The sequence below is a fragment of the Monopterus albus genome, unplaced genomic scaffold (genome assembly GCF_001952655.1).
Source record: "Monopterus albus unplaced genomic scaffold, M_albus_1.0 scaffold278.1, whole genome shotgun sequence".
NCBI classification, from domain to species: Eukaryota; Metazoa; Chordata; class Actinopteri; order Synbranchiformes; family Synbranchidae; genus Monopterus; species Monopterus albus.
The window spans coordinates 482150-499879 of NW_018128158.1; the positions used below are offsets into that span (position 1 = coordinate 482150).

Below are 17730 nucleotides of genomic sequence, written 5' to 3' on the forward strand. Positions count from 1 at the left end.
ACAAACTTTTGTCACATTTCATAAAACAGGAAGCAATTTACAACGCATATACTCAGCCTATAGTCAAACACACACATTTAAGTCCTAGAAGAATTCGTCTCAGCACACACACACACAGGCCTGCATTCAAACACTCACACTTTTAAGTCTGGACTTTATATTTAAAATTCTACAAGCGCTTGTAAGTGGGCTTTCACCATAGTTGGCCAACAAAAACCGTATGAACCCGCCAGGTTAATTTGTCAAAACTGATCAAATCTCGACTTAACCCAGCTCATACGCACAACCCTGCGGTCACACTCAGTTTTTTTTATCTCAGAATAATGGAGTAACTTAATCACTTAATCACTTTGCTGCCAATCCTAAACCGCAGGGGCGCAGAAGTCTGCCTGCACTGCAGAAACATTACTCCTAATTTCAACAACTTACTACATAGTTTACAAAGCCAATCCTAACTTATAACAACAGCTTTCTAACTTCCAATCCAAGTTGAGTTATGTAAGCCAAATCCTGCTGCAGACCCCCCCTGCAGGTCAGACTCTGCTCCACAGCCTCAATTCTACCAATATTTTATCCAATCCAGGCAATTTTATATCTCATAACTCATAATTTCATGCTGTTCACTATTCAATCCTATTGCCTATCAATTGTATTTTATCTCGTCCAATCCCAAGAGGCTGTATTCTTCCGCTATTTTCCTTAGAGCATCAACCATACACGGCACAATCATACACATATACCTATTTACACAATGTTAATAAATGCTATACCTTCTCACACACACACACACACTCACAGAGTGAGCAGCTCACACACGTCCTACAGGAAGTAGGTAGCAGAACACACACAAACGAAGCAAAGAAGGGGAGAATTACTCCCCACATTTTCATCGTTTCACAAAAATAGAAAATAAGCTTTATACTCACCTCGGCAGTAAACAGTCTGAAAACACATGAAATTGACACAAAAACAACAAGAAATTGCCATACACACAATTCTCAATCACTCCCTCTGTCCCTAACTTCAGACACACATATCAGTCACTACTCAACACCAAAAATATATAAATGCACATGTTTAAACACACATCAAAGTCCACACTTATTCACATACAGAAAGCACTTTGAGTGAGAATCCACAAATAAGACAGACCTCTGCTGTTCAATCCATTGTCTACCACTTATAACCTTTTCTCTGTCAATCCTTAGAGGCTTGTTTCACTATCACATAAACTTCAGACATGTAAAAACAACATCACTGTATCCTGCAAACATTTAAAGCAAGTTATTTACACCAGTATTAGTAATGATGTTAGTGTTATTTTACAGGAGGACGGTCTCGTTGAGCAGACGTGAATCTGGTAGTAGCTGACAAAATGCTATTAGAAACACTCTGAGGGTGTAAACAAGTAAAAAGTTATTTCTAATGAAAGTGCTGTTTGATGTTTTTGTACAATACATGAATAAATGTCAAATCTCAAGTCACATCATTTGTAAATTAAACAATGAAATTGCTAATGTAAGAAAAGATTTACAGTACTTGAACAATATCTCTAGGGTGCTGGAAAAAAAAGGATCATTTAATTAACAATTGTAGCTGTAGCCTTATGTGAACTGTTCGTGTGCTCTGTTCAGGTTTAGAAAAAGGAAATGTGCGCTAGGTCAATGTGACCTAGAAGGTCATCTACTGGACAGTTTAGACAATGCTCGGAAGAAGGTGTGTGTGGGTAGCTGGCACATGGCCGCGTCTTCATGGCTCCGGCCATGACAACTACATTTTACACTGTGGACCGGCTATTCTACATTTTCATAAGAGGCCGGGCTGCTATGAAAGATGCATGGATTTGATTGGATTAGGATTAGATTTTATCCCTTGAGAAAAAAAAACCCAAAACTAATTAAACTGTGCTATTACCACAGTATAACTCAGCTCAGTTGTAGTTTTTGCAATAAAACAAGCTTTTGCTGATTTTACTTGTGCATGCTTACATATTCTGAAACACAGCTGGAAGCCCTACTTTCACATATATTTAACAACTAACACAAGTATTATCTAAATATGAACTACATACTGTTCTATTACATATTACTTCTGGAATCTGGTTTATTTCTAACCACTACACAGAGATGAGGATATTGAGGTTCTCTTTAGGAGTGACCAGGATGGACAGGATTAGGAATGAGCACATCAGAGGGACAGCTCAGGTCGGCTGTTTTGGTGATAAGGTCAGAGAGGCCAGATTGAGATGGTTTGGACATGTGCAGAGGAGGGATAGTGGTTATATTGGTAGAAGGAAGTTTCAGATGGAGCTGCCAGGCAAGAGGTCAAGAGGGAGGCCAAAGAGGAGATACTGTATATGGATGTGCTAAAAGAGGACATGAAGTTATTTGGGGCGAGAGTAGAGGATGCCAAGGATAGAGTTAGGTGGAAACAGATGATTCGTTGTGGCTATCCCCTAACGGGAACAGCCGAAAGAAGAAGAAGAAGAAGAACTGTATTGTACTTTAAGTAAGGAAGAGCATAGAGTTAGCTAACGCCTTGCATTAGTCCATAGCACTGGATGACATGATGTGAAAATATCTTTGATGCCAACAATTCTATTTGAACCAAAACTGGGGTTGCTATCCCACACAACTACAGCTGGCAAAGAATTAATAAAAACTATTACCAGAGTCATAGTGCCTGTTACTTTTAATGACTATTTCCTCATCTCAACAAATAACTTGAGCACAGTGTTCTTATTACAGAAAAGGGTGACCACAGTTATAAAAAATATGAATCAACAATAAACCGGAATAATCCTTTAAATAAGAGGGCAAAATGTACTAGTATAATATATGGTTTACGACTTACTAACTGGTATCTCCAAGCCTCAGCACTGTAAAGTAAAGGTTGCAGTATTGCCAGACTCTTCACCTACCTATACTACTACTGTGACCTCTCATTTTTTTGTAGAAATGTTCAGGACAACTGCTGTTTACGGTCACTCTACATTGATTTTAAGAAGGACCTGGGTTGGAGGTGGATCCATGAGCCAAAGGGGTATGAGGCCAACTTCTGTGCTGGGGCATGTCCTTATCTGTGGAGCGCCGACACCCAGCATTCCAAGGTACTTTAGAAAGGGAGAGGGTCAAAGGTTAAACGGTCTGTGGAATCTGAACTAGCAGGTCAGTAATTGGGGTGCGTTACACTTTACTTTAGGTCATATTTTCTTCATATCATCTCTGATATTTGTGTTCCAGGTGTTAGGCTTGTATAACACTATCAACCCTGAAGCATCGGCATCACCCTGTTGCGTCTCCCAGGACCTGGAGCCCCTCACCATCCTCTACTACATTGGCAAGACCCCCAGAATAGAGCAGCTCTCAAATATGAAGGTCAAGTCCTGCAAATGCAGCTAGAAGCCCTTACAGCTCATCATGAACACTCTTCTTGCAAATGCACGTATACATACACACACAGTGGACTTGGGCATACATACAGTCAAACTGCAACTGTTCTTTTTCATTCACTTCTATACTTCAAGCAGTGTTTTCATACAGTCACAGTCAGGAATGGTTGTTGGAGAATAGAGGTACAGAACAATTCAATGCTAATTTAATGCATACACAACATACATGAGCAGTGCTGTCATGATACCAAAAATGTGACTTTGATACCAATGCTAATTAGCTGAAGTATTGCAGTATCAGGTTAACATACTGTAGGTTCACACTGCTTAATGTCAGTAACAAAATAGATGAGGCTTGTATGCAGAGATTTACATAAATAGAAGTCCAAGTTACAGCTTGCCTTTAGTTTGTTTAATAATGCTTGGTTTTCCAAGCACCAGTAACTGCTGACTATGCAATGTCATCATTCAGCTTTATATACTAATTATACCCTCTTCTCCTAGAAAAAGGCCAGTGCAGTTTACTGGTGCTGCAGCTAAAATGTGGTCAATCAAACCAAACTAAAGGCTTCAAAAATAAAAAATTTCCCCAAGTATCATTGTGATGCCACAGCAACTGAAATTAAATAATGTTCATGTATGTCGCAGGCAGCTTTATAGTATGTGGAGAAGAGGATTTTAGATGTTAATCACTGTCTTTAGATGAAACTCTTCTTCTTGGTAACAGTTTATAAATTAAATGGAAAGGGATTCAATTCGTGAAGGGCTTTAAAGAGCTAAGGGCCACTGGAAACTGGTTCCAAACCTCTGACTGAAATTAAATGTATTTTTAAAAAAAGATCCTAACTGATAACTCTAACAAGCATATTGGAGAATTATTGATAACAGCCTTGCTGACAGCCAAACCTAACAAATGTGAAATTACCAAAAATATGTATAACATCATTTGAAACAGTCCTGTCATTATATGTTTACATGCAAGATCACAATTCTTTAATGACCATATTATAGTCTTTAAGATTTCAGTCCATCTTGCTTTAGATGAAATGTCAGCTGGCAAAAACATATTTGATGATGATTGAAAAACCACCTTTAGCAGTGGTATGAAAGTCATGCCAACTTGGATTGTTGTGACACCACTGCACATGTACATACATATAGTATACATGGAGTGACACAAGTATGGCTGTTGCACAGATATGTCTTTATGCACCACCTCACACGATTGTCACACCAAGACACAAGAGCAAGGCAAGCACTGGAAGTATACAGGTGCAGCTCAATAAATTAGAATATTGTGGAAAAGTCCATTTATTTCGGTAATTCAACTCAAATAGTGAAAAGCATGTATTATATATATTCAGTACACACAGAATGAAGTAGTTTAAGCTGTTGGGTCTTTTAACTGTGATGATTTTGCTCACATTTAACAAAAACCCACCAATTCACTATCTCAATAAATTAGAATACCTGATAAGACCTATAAAAAACATTTTTAGTGAATTGTTGGCCTTCTAGAAAGTATGTTCTTTTCAATACTTTGTAGGGGGCTCCCTTTTCTTTAATTACTGCCTCAATTCGGCATGGCATGGAGGTGATCAGTCTGTGGCACTGCTGAGGTGGTATGGAAGCCCAGGTTTCTTTGACAGTGGCCTTCAGCTCATCTGCATTATTTGGTCTCTCATTTCTCATTTTCCTCTTGACAATACCCCATAGATTCTCTATGGGGTTCAGGTCTGGTGAGTTTGCTGGCCAGTCAAGCACACAACACCATGGCCATTTAACCAACTTTTGGTGTTTTTGGCAGTGAGGGCAGGTGCCAAATTCTGCTGGAAAATGAAATCAGCATCTTTATAAAGCTGGCCAGCAGAAGGAAGTATGAAGTTCTCTCAAATTTTTTGGTAAACGGGTGCAGTGACTGTGGTTTGCAAAAAGCACAGTGGACCAACGCCAGCAGATGATATTGCACCCCAAACCGCCACAGACTGTGGAAACGTAATACTGGACTTCAAACAACTTGGGCTATGAGCTTCTCTACCCTTCCTCCAGACTCTAGGACCTTGGTTTCCAAATGAAATACAAAACTTGCTCTCATCTGAAAAGAGGACTTTGGACCACTGGGCAACAGTCCAGTTCTTCTTCTCCTTAGTCCAGCTAAGACACCTCTGACATTGTCTGTGGCTCAGGAGTGGCTTGACAAGAGGAATAGGAATGGAATGGAATACGACAACTGTAGCCAAATTGCTTGAAATGGTGTGTGGTGGCCCTTGATTCCTTGACCCCAGCCTCAGTCCATTCCTTGTGAAGTTCACCCACATTCTTGAATCGATTTTGCCTGAGACGCCTCTCAAGGCTTCGGTTCTCTCAGTTGGTTGTGCATCTTTTTCCTACCACTCAACTTTCTGTTAACATGCTTGGATACAGCACTCTGTGAACAGCCAGTTTCTTTGACAATGAATGTTTGTGGCTTACCCTCCTGGTGAAGGGTGTCGATGATTGTCTTCTGGACAACTGTCAGATCAGCAGTCTTCCCCATGCTTGTGTAGCCTAGTGAACCAAACTGAGTGACCATTTTGAAGGCTCAGGACACCTTTGCAGGTGTTTTGAGTTGACTAGCTGAGTGGCATGTCACCATATTCTAATTTATTGAGATAGTGAATTAGTGGGTTTTTGTTAAATGTGAGCAAAATTATCACAATTAAAAGACCCAACAGCTTAAACTACTTCAGGCTGTGTGTACTGAATTTATATAATACACGAGTTTCATTATTTGAGTTGAATTACCGAAATTAATGAACTTTTCCGCAATATTCTAATTTATTGAGCTGCACCTGTAAGTGATAAATGTCTGTATGTGAAATAAGTCCTGAAAATAACACATATCCATCCACAGCACCTACCCATCACTTCATTTCCCTTTATGCCATCTCATCCCTTCATGGTTTTCACATTCATGCCATGTCACATTCTCATTTTTGTGTTTGTCATGTTTTGTATCCTTAGCCATTTTTAAATGTTTCCATTCCATTTTATTTGTTGTGATGGTTTAGCCCCCTACAAATTTGGACCCAGGTGGAGAAGTGAATAGTATTAACCTCACACTGATGATACAGAATACTTTGCGGATGTTGGAAAATTATACATTTTGATAACAGAAAACACAATATCACAGGGGAGATCTGTAAAGGCTAATTCTGGTTTATTATTATTATTATTACAATGGTCTTATTTTTGTGGTATGCCATAATTTTTAATTTCATATAAAAAAATACAAAAACCTCCATTTCTGTGTTTGTTGCATAGGTAAGAAAAACTAATTTCAAGTCATAATAACAATTGCAAAATCATTTTACCACAAAAATAGCTGTGGAACACAAACACAAGCAAACAGTATCTTGCATGCTTCATTCTATACACCAATCTGCCATAACAGTATAACCACTTGCCTAATGCTGTGTACTTAGAAGTCAGTGTCGCAGTTGGTTGGCACCCATGTCACTGTTGTCACTCTGTGGCTCACAGCACATCATAGTTATATTGTCAAAAAGAGCACAACTTTGTCTATAATTTAGTAATAAGGTTAGAGTGAAAACTGTGGTCATGAGGACAAGTTAGAGATGATTTTTTGACAGCCTCTCCACTCTAGGTGTGATATCACCACTATAGCCACTGAACGTTTCTTTTCATGGAGACCAATGTACAGTATTTCTCATTTTCAACCATTTTCACTAAGATTGAAACAAATTGAAATCTTTTGAAAAGGATAAATGAATTCTAAAATATTCATCTACAATAGGCCAACCTCATCATTAGTGAGTTTTGGGTATCCATAACCTTTTCACCATTTCACTGGTTGTCCTTACATCAACTTCGAAGACTGAATGTTACTTGCTACTTAATATACCCCACACAGATGCTATTGTAATGAAATAATCAATGTTATTCACTTCAGCGGTCATAATGTTATGGCTGATGGGTGTATGCTTTGATAAGGAAGGTACATTTTTAAAAATATAATTTTTTGTTTAACATATATTGTTTCAGACAGGAGCCATCCTTGGTAGGCTAGTAGTTAAGGCGCAGTGCTCTCGCCGCTGTGTCCCGGGTTCGAATCAGGTTTGCGTCAGGAAGGGCATCCAGCGTAAAACACGTGCCAAATGTCAACATGCGAGTCGTCAGTGTGACGATTTGCTGTGGTGACCTCTAAACGGGAAAAGCCGAAAGTGACTTTCTTTCTTTCTTATCTATTGTTTCAGACAGGAGAGATTACAAAGAATTGGACAGATGACATCAGAGGAAAGTATGGATGGATATCAAGGAAAAGGAATGGCTCTTTATTACAAGTACTATTACATTTAGGAGTTGAATCAAGATTTGTGAAGAAGGGAGCACTTATAAATAAGGTTGGGGTGTGGTTAGGGTTTGTTGCAGCCCACACTATCAATAGTGTTAATTGGTACAATTTTTTCAGTAGGACATAGTTGATATAGATCAGGGGTGTCAAACTCAATCGCACAGGGGGCCAAAACTCAAAGCACACTTTAGGTTGTGGGCCGAACAGGATAAACATTTATTGAACAGACTAAAACTAAATGTTTTTTGAACATAAATATGAATTGAAACAGACAGGATACAATATTATTCCAAAATAAATAGACTTGAACTTAAAATCAGCAACCATATTTCTGCTAAGGCTTACATTTGCAAACACCTGCTTTTTGTCTGGACACAAGATGTCGCACACTTTCATCATGCAGCTCGTCAGAAACTCTCTCTCGGTAAATGGCTGAGCTGATTTGGCTATCTCCTCTGCCGCAATAAAACTTGCTTTCACAGCAGCTTCACTGTGTGATTTTGCATTGGTGAAAACGTCTGCTGTGATGTCAGATTCCTCTTCAACTCCTCTACCTTCTGTAGCTTCTGCTCTGCATTCACATTTTCCAGCTTGTCCTGATGTTTTGTCTCGCAATGCCGTCTTAGGTTATATTCCTTAATTACAGCCACATTAGCTCCACAAATAAGACACACAGGTTTATGTCAGTAAACATATACTCAGCCTCCCACCGGTTTTGAAAGGCTCTGTTTTCAGAATCAACTTTTCTCTTGGCTATTGTTAGGGGCTAGCTGTAGATATTGATAAAGCAAAAGAAAAGGACACAACATTGGTATTTTGTTTGTTCAGTGTGAGACTGTATGAAAGTGGATGTTTCAAGCTCACCTCCAGTGGGCTCTGGCCCAATTTATCTCCCTGGTTATACTGTTTCAATTTTACACATTTTACAGACCCACTTCAACTTTGACCTACAGCATTTACTGTAGTTGTGTAGGGATGATTATTGCAATTTCAGAGTGCTCATTTTCAGTTTCACCTTCAAATGAAGTACTTTAAATAATTAGGATAAAGTTTGTTTCCAGCCTGGCTGGTTGTGTTTTTTAATGTGCCAGACTTATGTGGCAATGTCAGTGTTCCTGGATAAGCTAGTACTTTGAGTCTTAGGTCTTCCTCTTAAAAAAAAAATCATGTTTGAATGAAGTGGAACTAATATATTTAAAGCAATCTATCTAATCTCACAGTATTTTTTTTTGAATTTATGTTGCTTAATTTATTGACAATTTAGCAAAACAAGTTCACAAATATCTTCATCTCTATAAGGAAATAATGTCCCCACACTTTACTCGAGTGTTTGTTTTTGTTATTATTTCTGGCATACATACGAGGTACAGTATAGCCCAGCAATCATTTCAGATTTAATAACTTATGTTTGAACAGCAGCTTCACAACTACTAGACAATTTGTAATAAACCAGAATTATCCCTTTAATGCAGAGATTCTTGCAGTCATATTTAGAATACTACTTAAAATTAGTGAACAGAGGTGGCCTTTGTGTCCCTTGTACTGTATAGCCTACTGTGCTTAGCAATGATTGATGTTGATTAGTATTCCCACACATACAAAAACTTAAAGAAATGAAGACATTTCATAAGCTTAAGCATTACAGCGGTGTCATCTCAGACACTCAGCACAGCCACTAACAGAGTCCACACTTGCTGAAAGCGCTGCGTTCAGAGTAAGATGTGGTTTTTTGCTAAGTGATTATCAAACTATGTTTGGAGACACACTGTTGGCAGTTAGTGTGATGAAAGATTATAGGTGTTAATGAAGAGTAGATATGAGCGTCAATGTATGAGCCAAAACTAGCAGAAAATGTATCCAACCATCAATGGATCAGTGGCCACCTCTGTTACTCTATAGTAGGGTATTGTAATGTCATCAGTGTGCTGTCTTCCTGCCAACATAAAAGTATTATTTCACCCATAAACCTGCAAAAGCATCAGTCATTACCTGTTGGGTTTTAATACAAAACAAATTGCACTGATGGTGTTTTAATTTCACAATTTTAAAATATCTAAATTCTATAGTTAGTCTGAACCCCCATCCAAAAATAAGTGTTGATGTAGGTGACCTGGTCCTGGCCCTTGCGAGTATATACTACAGATGGAAAAAGGAGAAATAGGCACCAAAATTGTCAAGATAGTTATTTTTTATTTGTTGTTGTTTTGGTGATGATGATAATGATGTTCTTGTGACCTACTATGCTGTATTGTAACACAGTATTGTTGCTTTAATGGTAAATAAATTATTTAAGTTTCAAGGGAACTGCGTGTTACGTGTGTTTTCTCTAAGGCTTTGTTTGTCTGAAGTGACATTTACTCAGACTGGTGCAGTGTGTGTCCTGTCATTTCTGGAAACACTAAGTTCTCCTACGCTTGTGGATTGTGTTGTGTTCTAACTGTGGAAAACCACAAAGACAAATAAGAGGCTCATGTTTCCATTACTTGAAATGTAGTCAAACTGTTGAGAAACATTCTATTATTTGTGCACTCAGTTGTAACGTGAAGTGTGCTGTTTCCACCACCGTGGGGCGCAGTTTTTGTGAGCGCACCCATTTTGTTTTTAGCGGGAAAGTCTGAGTTCGGTTGGGGTCGTCACACTAGAAGAGTGTAGACGTGTGTTATTCTTCGTCTCAATAAATATGCTAAGAGAGCTAAAAGATATTATTGCTTCCGTCAAATTTCTTCCCGAGTTCAACGCTGGTGAAGCTGCAAAGCTCAACACAAACCTCGGAACCTGATATATGATCAAAGGAGGGTAGTCGTGGATTACTCAACTCATAGACAGTTTAACAAAACAAATTGGATTCTGCAGTATCGAGATGTTAATGCCAAACTGATAGTACCAGCACTTTTACAGTTTACTCTTTACCATACTAGGACTGTTTCTTGTGTACCAACACTTCTCATAAGCTGCCAATACTCTTTTCTGCCCTCTCCACGGGCTTTATTTAAGATGAACTGTGTCTCGCCTGGACAGTGGATGAAAGCAGATAGCTCCACCAAAAGAGACCCGAGCTCCACCAGTAAGAACGAAAATTCATGTTTGGGTGGTCCCAAATATTTGGTAATCATAATCAGTTTGGTTATGGCTTTGGTTCAAACTAAAAAGACTAAGTTTAACACACCCTCTTTCTTTCCTTTTCCCGTCCTTTACTTTTCCTCCCAGGGCACAGAAGTCACAGTTTTAAGGTTCACTTGCACAATTAGTCTTTGCAGTACCTGCAGTTTTGTGTCTTTTATTTTGAACAGTGCACTTGAAAGGAGACAACATTCATCCCCTTAAGAAGTATCTACAGGTGCAGCTCAATAAATCAGAATATTGTGGAAAAGTCCATTTATTTCGGTAATTCAACTCAAATAGTGAAACGCGTGTATTATATATATTCAGTACATATTCAGTACACACAGAATGAAGTAGTTTAAGCCGTTGGGTTCTCATTTTCCTCTTGACAATACCCCATAGATTCTTTAGCTTTGACTTGAAATTAGGGTTGTATACATCAACAGATGCTTGATTGATCTGACATAATTGACACGGGAATGATCGCAGGTAGCCTATCGTTCGGTAAGGCAGCTGTTGCACTGCATTATGGGATTTGTAGTTTGTGTGTTATCGGCACTTCATTTCGCAGGGCCATTAAAAAAAGATATATAAAATAATCTTGCAGGCCGGGTGTAATTGTACGCCAGGCCGGATGTGGCCCGCGGGCCTTGAGTTTGACACATGTGATATAGATTGTCACTGTAGCACAAACTAAACTCCATTTACCTGCATTAAATTGTCAAACTCAAACTGTCTAAATGCCCCAATATAACTAAGGAAAAACAAGAATTTTAATATAATCGAGGCCTATACCGATAGTGATTAGAGAAGTCCCATGCTTGCAGTAATGCTGTACATATTTCTGCATTTAAAGGAATAGTTGGAGATTTTTCAAATTGATGTTAAAACAATATTGATGTATCCCTATGTATGTGGGAATAGATCTAAGTTGTTGTCACTTCGACTCTCCACAGTGAGCCTGAATGTTTCCACGCAACAGCTTAAACTACTTCAGTGTGTGTACTGAATTTATATAATACACGAGTTTCAGTATTTGAGTTGAATTACCAAAATAAATGTACTTTTCCACAATATTCTAATTTATTGAGCTGCACCTGTATATATCACACATGTGACCTGCCTCAGGTCAGCAGTGCACAGAACTGATGGACATGTGACGACTATACAGTGGTCTGAATAAGTTTACATAGTGTTAATAATGCCTGTGATTATCCATCCATCCATCCATCCATTATCCTCCGCTTATCCGGAACCGGGTCACAGGGGAAGCAGTCTAAGCAAAGATGCCCAGACTTCCCTCTCTCCAGACACTTCCTCCAGCTCCTCAGCTGGCTCCTCTCAATGTGGAGGAGCAGCGGTTCTACTCGGAGCCCCTCCTGGGTGACTGAGCTCCTCACCCTATCTCTAAGGGTGCGCCCAGCCACCCTGCGGAGGAAGCTCATTTCGGCCCTTTCGGTCATGACCCAAAGCTCATGAACATAGGTGAGAGTTGGAACGTAGATCGACCAGTAAATCGAGAGCTTCGCCTTACAGCTCAGCTCCTTCTTCACCATGACGGACCGGTACATCAACAGCATTATTGCAGAAGCTGCACCGATCCACCTGTCGATCTGCCTGTAATTAATAAATAAATATTATGATTATAATTTACTAGTATTTTTACATTATGTACATTTTATTTAAACCTACAGTTGAGTGCAAAAGTTTGCATCCCCTTACTTTGAAATGGCAAAAAGAGTAAAACTGTACAATTTATTTCTCATCAACAAAATATTTTATGCACATTCAGCCACTACAACTGTTCCTTCCTTCCTTCTTGACCACAGCCCCCTGTAACCTCACTGTTCCACTCCCTTTCATTCATACACATGTATTCTGTCTTACCACGACTGACTTTCATTCCTCTTCTTTCCAGAGCAGACCTCCGCCTTTCCAGGTGTTCCTCCACCTGCTCTCAAATCTCATTACAGATCACAGTGTCATTTGTCATTGTTCACGGAGATTCCTGTCTGACCTCATCTATCAACCTGTCCATCACCATAGAAAACAAGAAGGGACTTAAAGCCGATCTTTGGTGTAACCCCACCTCCACCTTGAACTCCTCTCTCTGACCTACAGCACATCTCACTACTGTCGTACTCCTCTCATACATATCCTGAACTACTCTGACATACTTCTCTGCCACTCCTGACATCCTCATACAGTACCATACCTCCTCTCTCGGCACTCTGTCGTACGCTTTCTCTAAATCCACAAAGACGCAATGCAGCTCCTTCCGACCATTTCTATACTTCTCCATTAACATTCTCAGAGTAAAAATTGCATCAGTAGTGCTCTTTCTGGGCATGAAGCCATACTGCTGCTCACAGAGATCCACTTCCTTCCTTAGCCTAACTTCCAACTACTCTTTCCCATAGCTTCATTGTGTGGCTCATCAACTTTATACCTCTGTAGTTGCTACAACTCTGCACATCACCCTTGTTCTTAAAGATCGGCACTAGTACACTTCTCCATTCCTCAGGCATCTTCTCACTCTCTAAAATCCTGTTGAACAAACTAGATAGAAACTCCACTGCTGTCTGTCTCTCCTAAGACACTTCCACACCTCTACAGGTATGTCATCTGGACCAACAGCCTTTCCACTCTTCATTCTCCTCAGAGCCTTCCTCACCTCATCCTTTCTAATCTTTGCTACTTCCTGCTCTACACTATTCACATCTTCCCCCCTTCTTTCCCTCTCATTTTCCTCATTCATCAGTTCCTCAAAATACTCCTTCCATCTTCTCTGCACACTCTCCTCACTTCTTGGCACCTTTCCATCTCTGTCTTTCGTCGCCCTTATCTATTGCACATCCTTCCCATCTCTATCTCTCTGTCTTGCTAATCTGTACAAGTCCTTCTCACCTTCCCTCGTGTCTAACCTGGCATACAACTCATTATATGCTTTCTGTTTGGCCATTCCCAGCTCCCTCTTCACTCTATGCTGCAATTTCTTGTATTCCTGTCATCAGTCCTTTCTACGTCCCACTTCTTTTTACCTAGCCTCTTCCTCTGAATGCTGTCCTGTACTTCCTCATTCCGTTATATTACACAGCCATATGCTGGTCTACTGTTTGCACATTGAGAGCCTGGGCCATTGGAGTACCTGAGTCAAATTCCTCGTGTGTCCAACACACCTGGCCAATAAACTGATTCTGCTTCTGTCTGAATTCCTCACGACATTCTTTCTTTTGCAACTTCCACCACTTGGTCCTCTTTTTTGTTTTTCCTCTCCTCTTCTTCCTGACCACCAGAGTCATCCTACACACCACCATCCGATGCTGTCTGGCTACACTTTCTCCTACCACCACTTTGCAGTCACTAATCTCTCTCAGATTGCATCATCTACATACAATACCATACCAACCTTATTTATAAAGCACTGAAACAACCGAGACAGACCAAAGTGCTGTACAGTGTGATTAACAATATACATTAAAAGAAATACAACTTACAAGGACAGATAAAATCAACACCAATATCAGACATCAGTCAATACAGATAAAATCAACACAAAAATAAGATATTAGTCAATACAGATAATATCACACCAATAAATAGTATCAAAACGCCAACGAGAATAAATTAGTTTTCAAAAGGGACTTAAAAACCGGCAAAGAAGAGGCTTGTTTAATGGGCAGTGTTAAATCATTCCATAATTTGGGAGCAGCAGCTGCAAAGGCATGATTACCTCTAAGCTTGTGCTTTGTTCTGGGCACACTCAAAAGAAACTGATTGGTAGATCTCAAGGAATGCGTAGGTGTATGCCAGTGAAGCAAGTCAGATAAATAGGGAGGTGTGAGGCCATGGAGGGATCTAAAAGCAAATAACAGAATTTTGTAGTGGATCCTAAAATGGACAGGTAACCAGTGCAAGGAAGCCAAGACTGGAGAAATGTGTTCATATTTACTTATGCCTGTTAAAAGACATGCTGCAGTGTTTTGGACCATCTGGAGGCGAGCGATAGATGACTCACTAATCCCCAGAATGGTGGAAGGAATACTTCGAGGATCTTCTCAACCCCGGTGTCACGTCTTCTGGTGAGGAGGCAGAGGCTGAGGGCTCGGAGGTGGACTCATCCATTACCCAAGCTGAAGTCACCGAGGTAGTTGAGAAGCTTCTCAGTGGCAAGGCACCGGGGGTGGATGAGATCTGCCCTGAGTACCTAAAGTCTCTGGACGTTGTGGGGCTGTGTTGGCTGACACATCTGCAACAGTGCATGGTGATTTGGGACAGTGGCTCTGAATTGGCAGACCGGGGTAGTGGTCCCTCTTTTCAAGAAGGGGGACCAGAGGGTGTGTTCCAACTACAGGGGGATCACACTACACAGCCTTCGCGGGAAAATCTATGCCAGGGTACTGGAGAGGAGAATTCAACCAATAGTTAAATGTTGGATTCAGGAGGAGCAATGCGGTTTTCGTCCAGGCCACAGAACACTGGACCAGCTTTATACCCTCTTCTGGGTGGTGGAGGGTTCATGTACGTTTGCCCAACCAGTCCACATGTGTTTTGTGGATTTGGAGAAGGCATTTGACCATGTCCCTCACGGTGCCCTGTGGGAGGTGCTCCGGGAGTATGGGGTTCAGGGTCCTTTGCTAAGGGCTGTCCAGTCCCTGTACGACCAGAGCAGGAGCATGGTTTGCATTGCCGGCAGTAAGTCAGACTTGTTTCCGGTCCATGTTGGACTCCAGCAGAGCTGCCCTTTGCGGTGCGGTGGCCCCGGGGAAGACCAAGACATGTTGGGGGGTGGCCTGGGAATGGCTAGGCATTCCCCCGGAGGAGCTGGAGGAAGTGTCTGGAGAGAGGGAAGTCTGTGCATCTTTGCTTAGACTGCTGCCCCCGTGACCTGGTTTCGGATAAGCAGAAGAAGATGGATGGATTAGTTTGATAAATAATGCTTTGAACTTATAGTTTAGGGAAATCACATGAGTGCAGTCACTTTTGGCTTTTTCCCGCCACAGCAAATCTTTCTGTCTTTCTTTACATGAGTGCAGTGTTTAAACTGAACTGCAGTTATTTCTCCAGCCCCTTAGTTAAGGTTTACTTTGTTTCAACCCATGTATTTAATTAAAGTAAAAGCGGGATCATTTAATTTTAGAGAATACAATTCTAGTGTTTCTCCCCCAGTAAAGGTTTCTCTAAGTCTACTTTTTAAATTAACTTCAACAAAATCCTTTTTCTCTTCAAAATCAACATTTTATCTAAACAGTGGTTTTAACAGGCAAGCAATTTTTAACAAAGTAGTGGGCTAGTGGTTAAGGTGCAGCGCTCTCACCGCTGTGGCCCGGGTTTGAGTCAGATGTCAACATGCGAGTCATCCGTGTGACGATTCGCTGTGGCGGCCCCTAAATGAGAAAAGTTGAAAGTGACTTTCAGTGAGAGTAGCAAGATTACTTCTCGACTGTAGAACTGTAATACCTACTCCAGTAATAGAGGGGCAGTGTTTGTATCGCCAACTGTTGATTCAACAGGATACAGTAGAAGAATCCATTTTTAAATCAAATTCTTAATGGCATGAGTACTTTTTCAAATTATTATTTCATAAGACTTAATTAAACCTAGATAGGAAATTCACAAGGTATTCTTTGACACATTTGCCAATGACTTGGGCATTTGTTTTATTTTACTGAATATTGATATTGAGGTGTTTGTCACTGACTACGGCATATGTTTAACGGCTTTATTAAACTTATTTCTATTTTCTTTCAACCCTATTATGAACCATAACAGATTATATTTTTATGTGCCACATACCATATGAATTTGGTAAATGGTCTTGTACTGGTATAGCACTTTTCTATGCTTTACAGCACACTTAAAGCACTTTCACACTACTTGGCCATTCATCCATTTGCTCTCACAAGTACTCACACATTCACACAACAGTGTCAATTCAGTTCAGTGTCTTGCTCAAGGACACTTCGACATGTGGACTGGACAATCTGGGAATCGAACCGCTAATCTTCCAGTTAAGAGACGACCCGCACTACCTCCTGAGCCACAGCCATACCCATTTTTAATTTCTGATTGTTCAAATGTAATATGGGAATACAGGTACAGGTACAGCTACAGTATATTCATACATCTGCAGCAGCACTAAAGTATTTTCACAGTACAGGTGCTAGCACTTTTTATAAGTATCAGAGTATTTTTACTCAAGTTAATAAAGTACTGCTGCAATCATTGCTCTTCTTTTCTAGTCATCTACACAGTTAATCATTTTCATAAGCCATCTGGTTATGAAAGCAGTCAGATATTTGAGGACATCTGGTCATTTTACAGAGTAAGTGTTGAGATTGATTAAGATGTCTTGTATCCAAACCTTTATACCATACAATGAGTGTTTTCGCAACCATACACCTACAAGTTTGCTTGCAGCATTTTTACATGTTTTTGCAACTCTTAAGAATAGTGTCTTCTTGTGAGGGAGGCAACTCTCTGTTCTCTATCCTATGGTGTACAGTGGGTACGGAAAGTATTCAGACCCCCTTAAATTTTCCACTCTTTGTTATATTGCAGCCTTATGCTAAAATCATTTAAGTTTATTTTTTTCCTCATTAATGTACACACAGCACCCCATATTGACAGAAAAACACAGAATTTTTGACATTTTTGCAGATTTATTAAAAAAGAAAAACTGAAATATCACATGGTCATAAGTATTCAGACCCTTTGCTGTGACACTCATATATTTAACTTAGGCTCTGTCCATTTCATCTGATCATCCCTGAGATGGTTCTACACCTTCATTTGAGTCCAGCTGTGTTTGATTATACTGATTGGACGTGATTAGGAAAGCCACACACCTGTCTATATAAGACCCTACAGCTCACAGTGCATG

General features: G+C 40.0%; 1 protein-coding gene across 3 annotated transcripts in view; it reads left to right on the plus strand.

The window, feature by feature from the left end:
* The window catches only part of tgfb2 (transforming growth factor, beta 2), a 137284-nt gene extending 129331 nt beyond the window's left edge, over positions 1-7953 (plus strand). Inside the window, exons 6-8 of one of the 3 annotated variants that reach the window (XM_020622327.1) lie at positions 2956-3109; positions 3243-3377; positions 7648-7953. In XM_020622327.1, the coding sequence (XP_020477983.1) occupies positions 2956-3109; positions 3243-3377; positions 7648-7872 (514 nt within the window). In that variant the 3' untranslated portion in view covers positions 7873-7953. Of the gene's footprint in view, positions 1-2955; positions 3110-3242; positions 4670-7647 lie in introns of those variants that run through there. The other 2 variants (XM_020622329.1, XM_020622328.1) reach the window with 2 other exon arrangements.
* The last annotated feature ends 9777 nt before the right edge of the window (positions 7954-17730 follow it).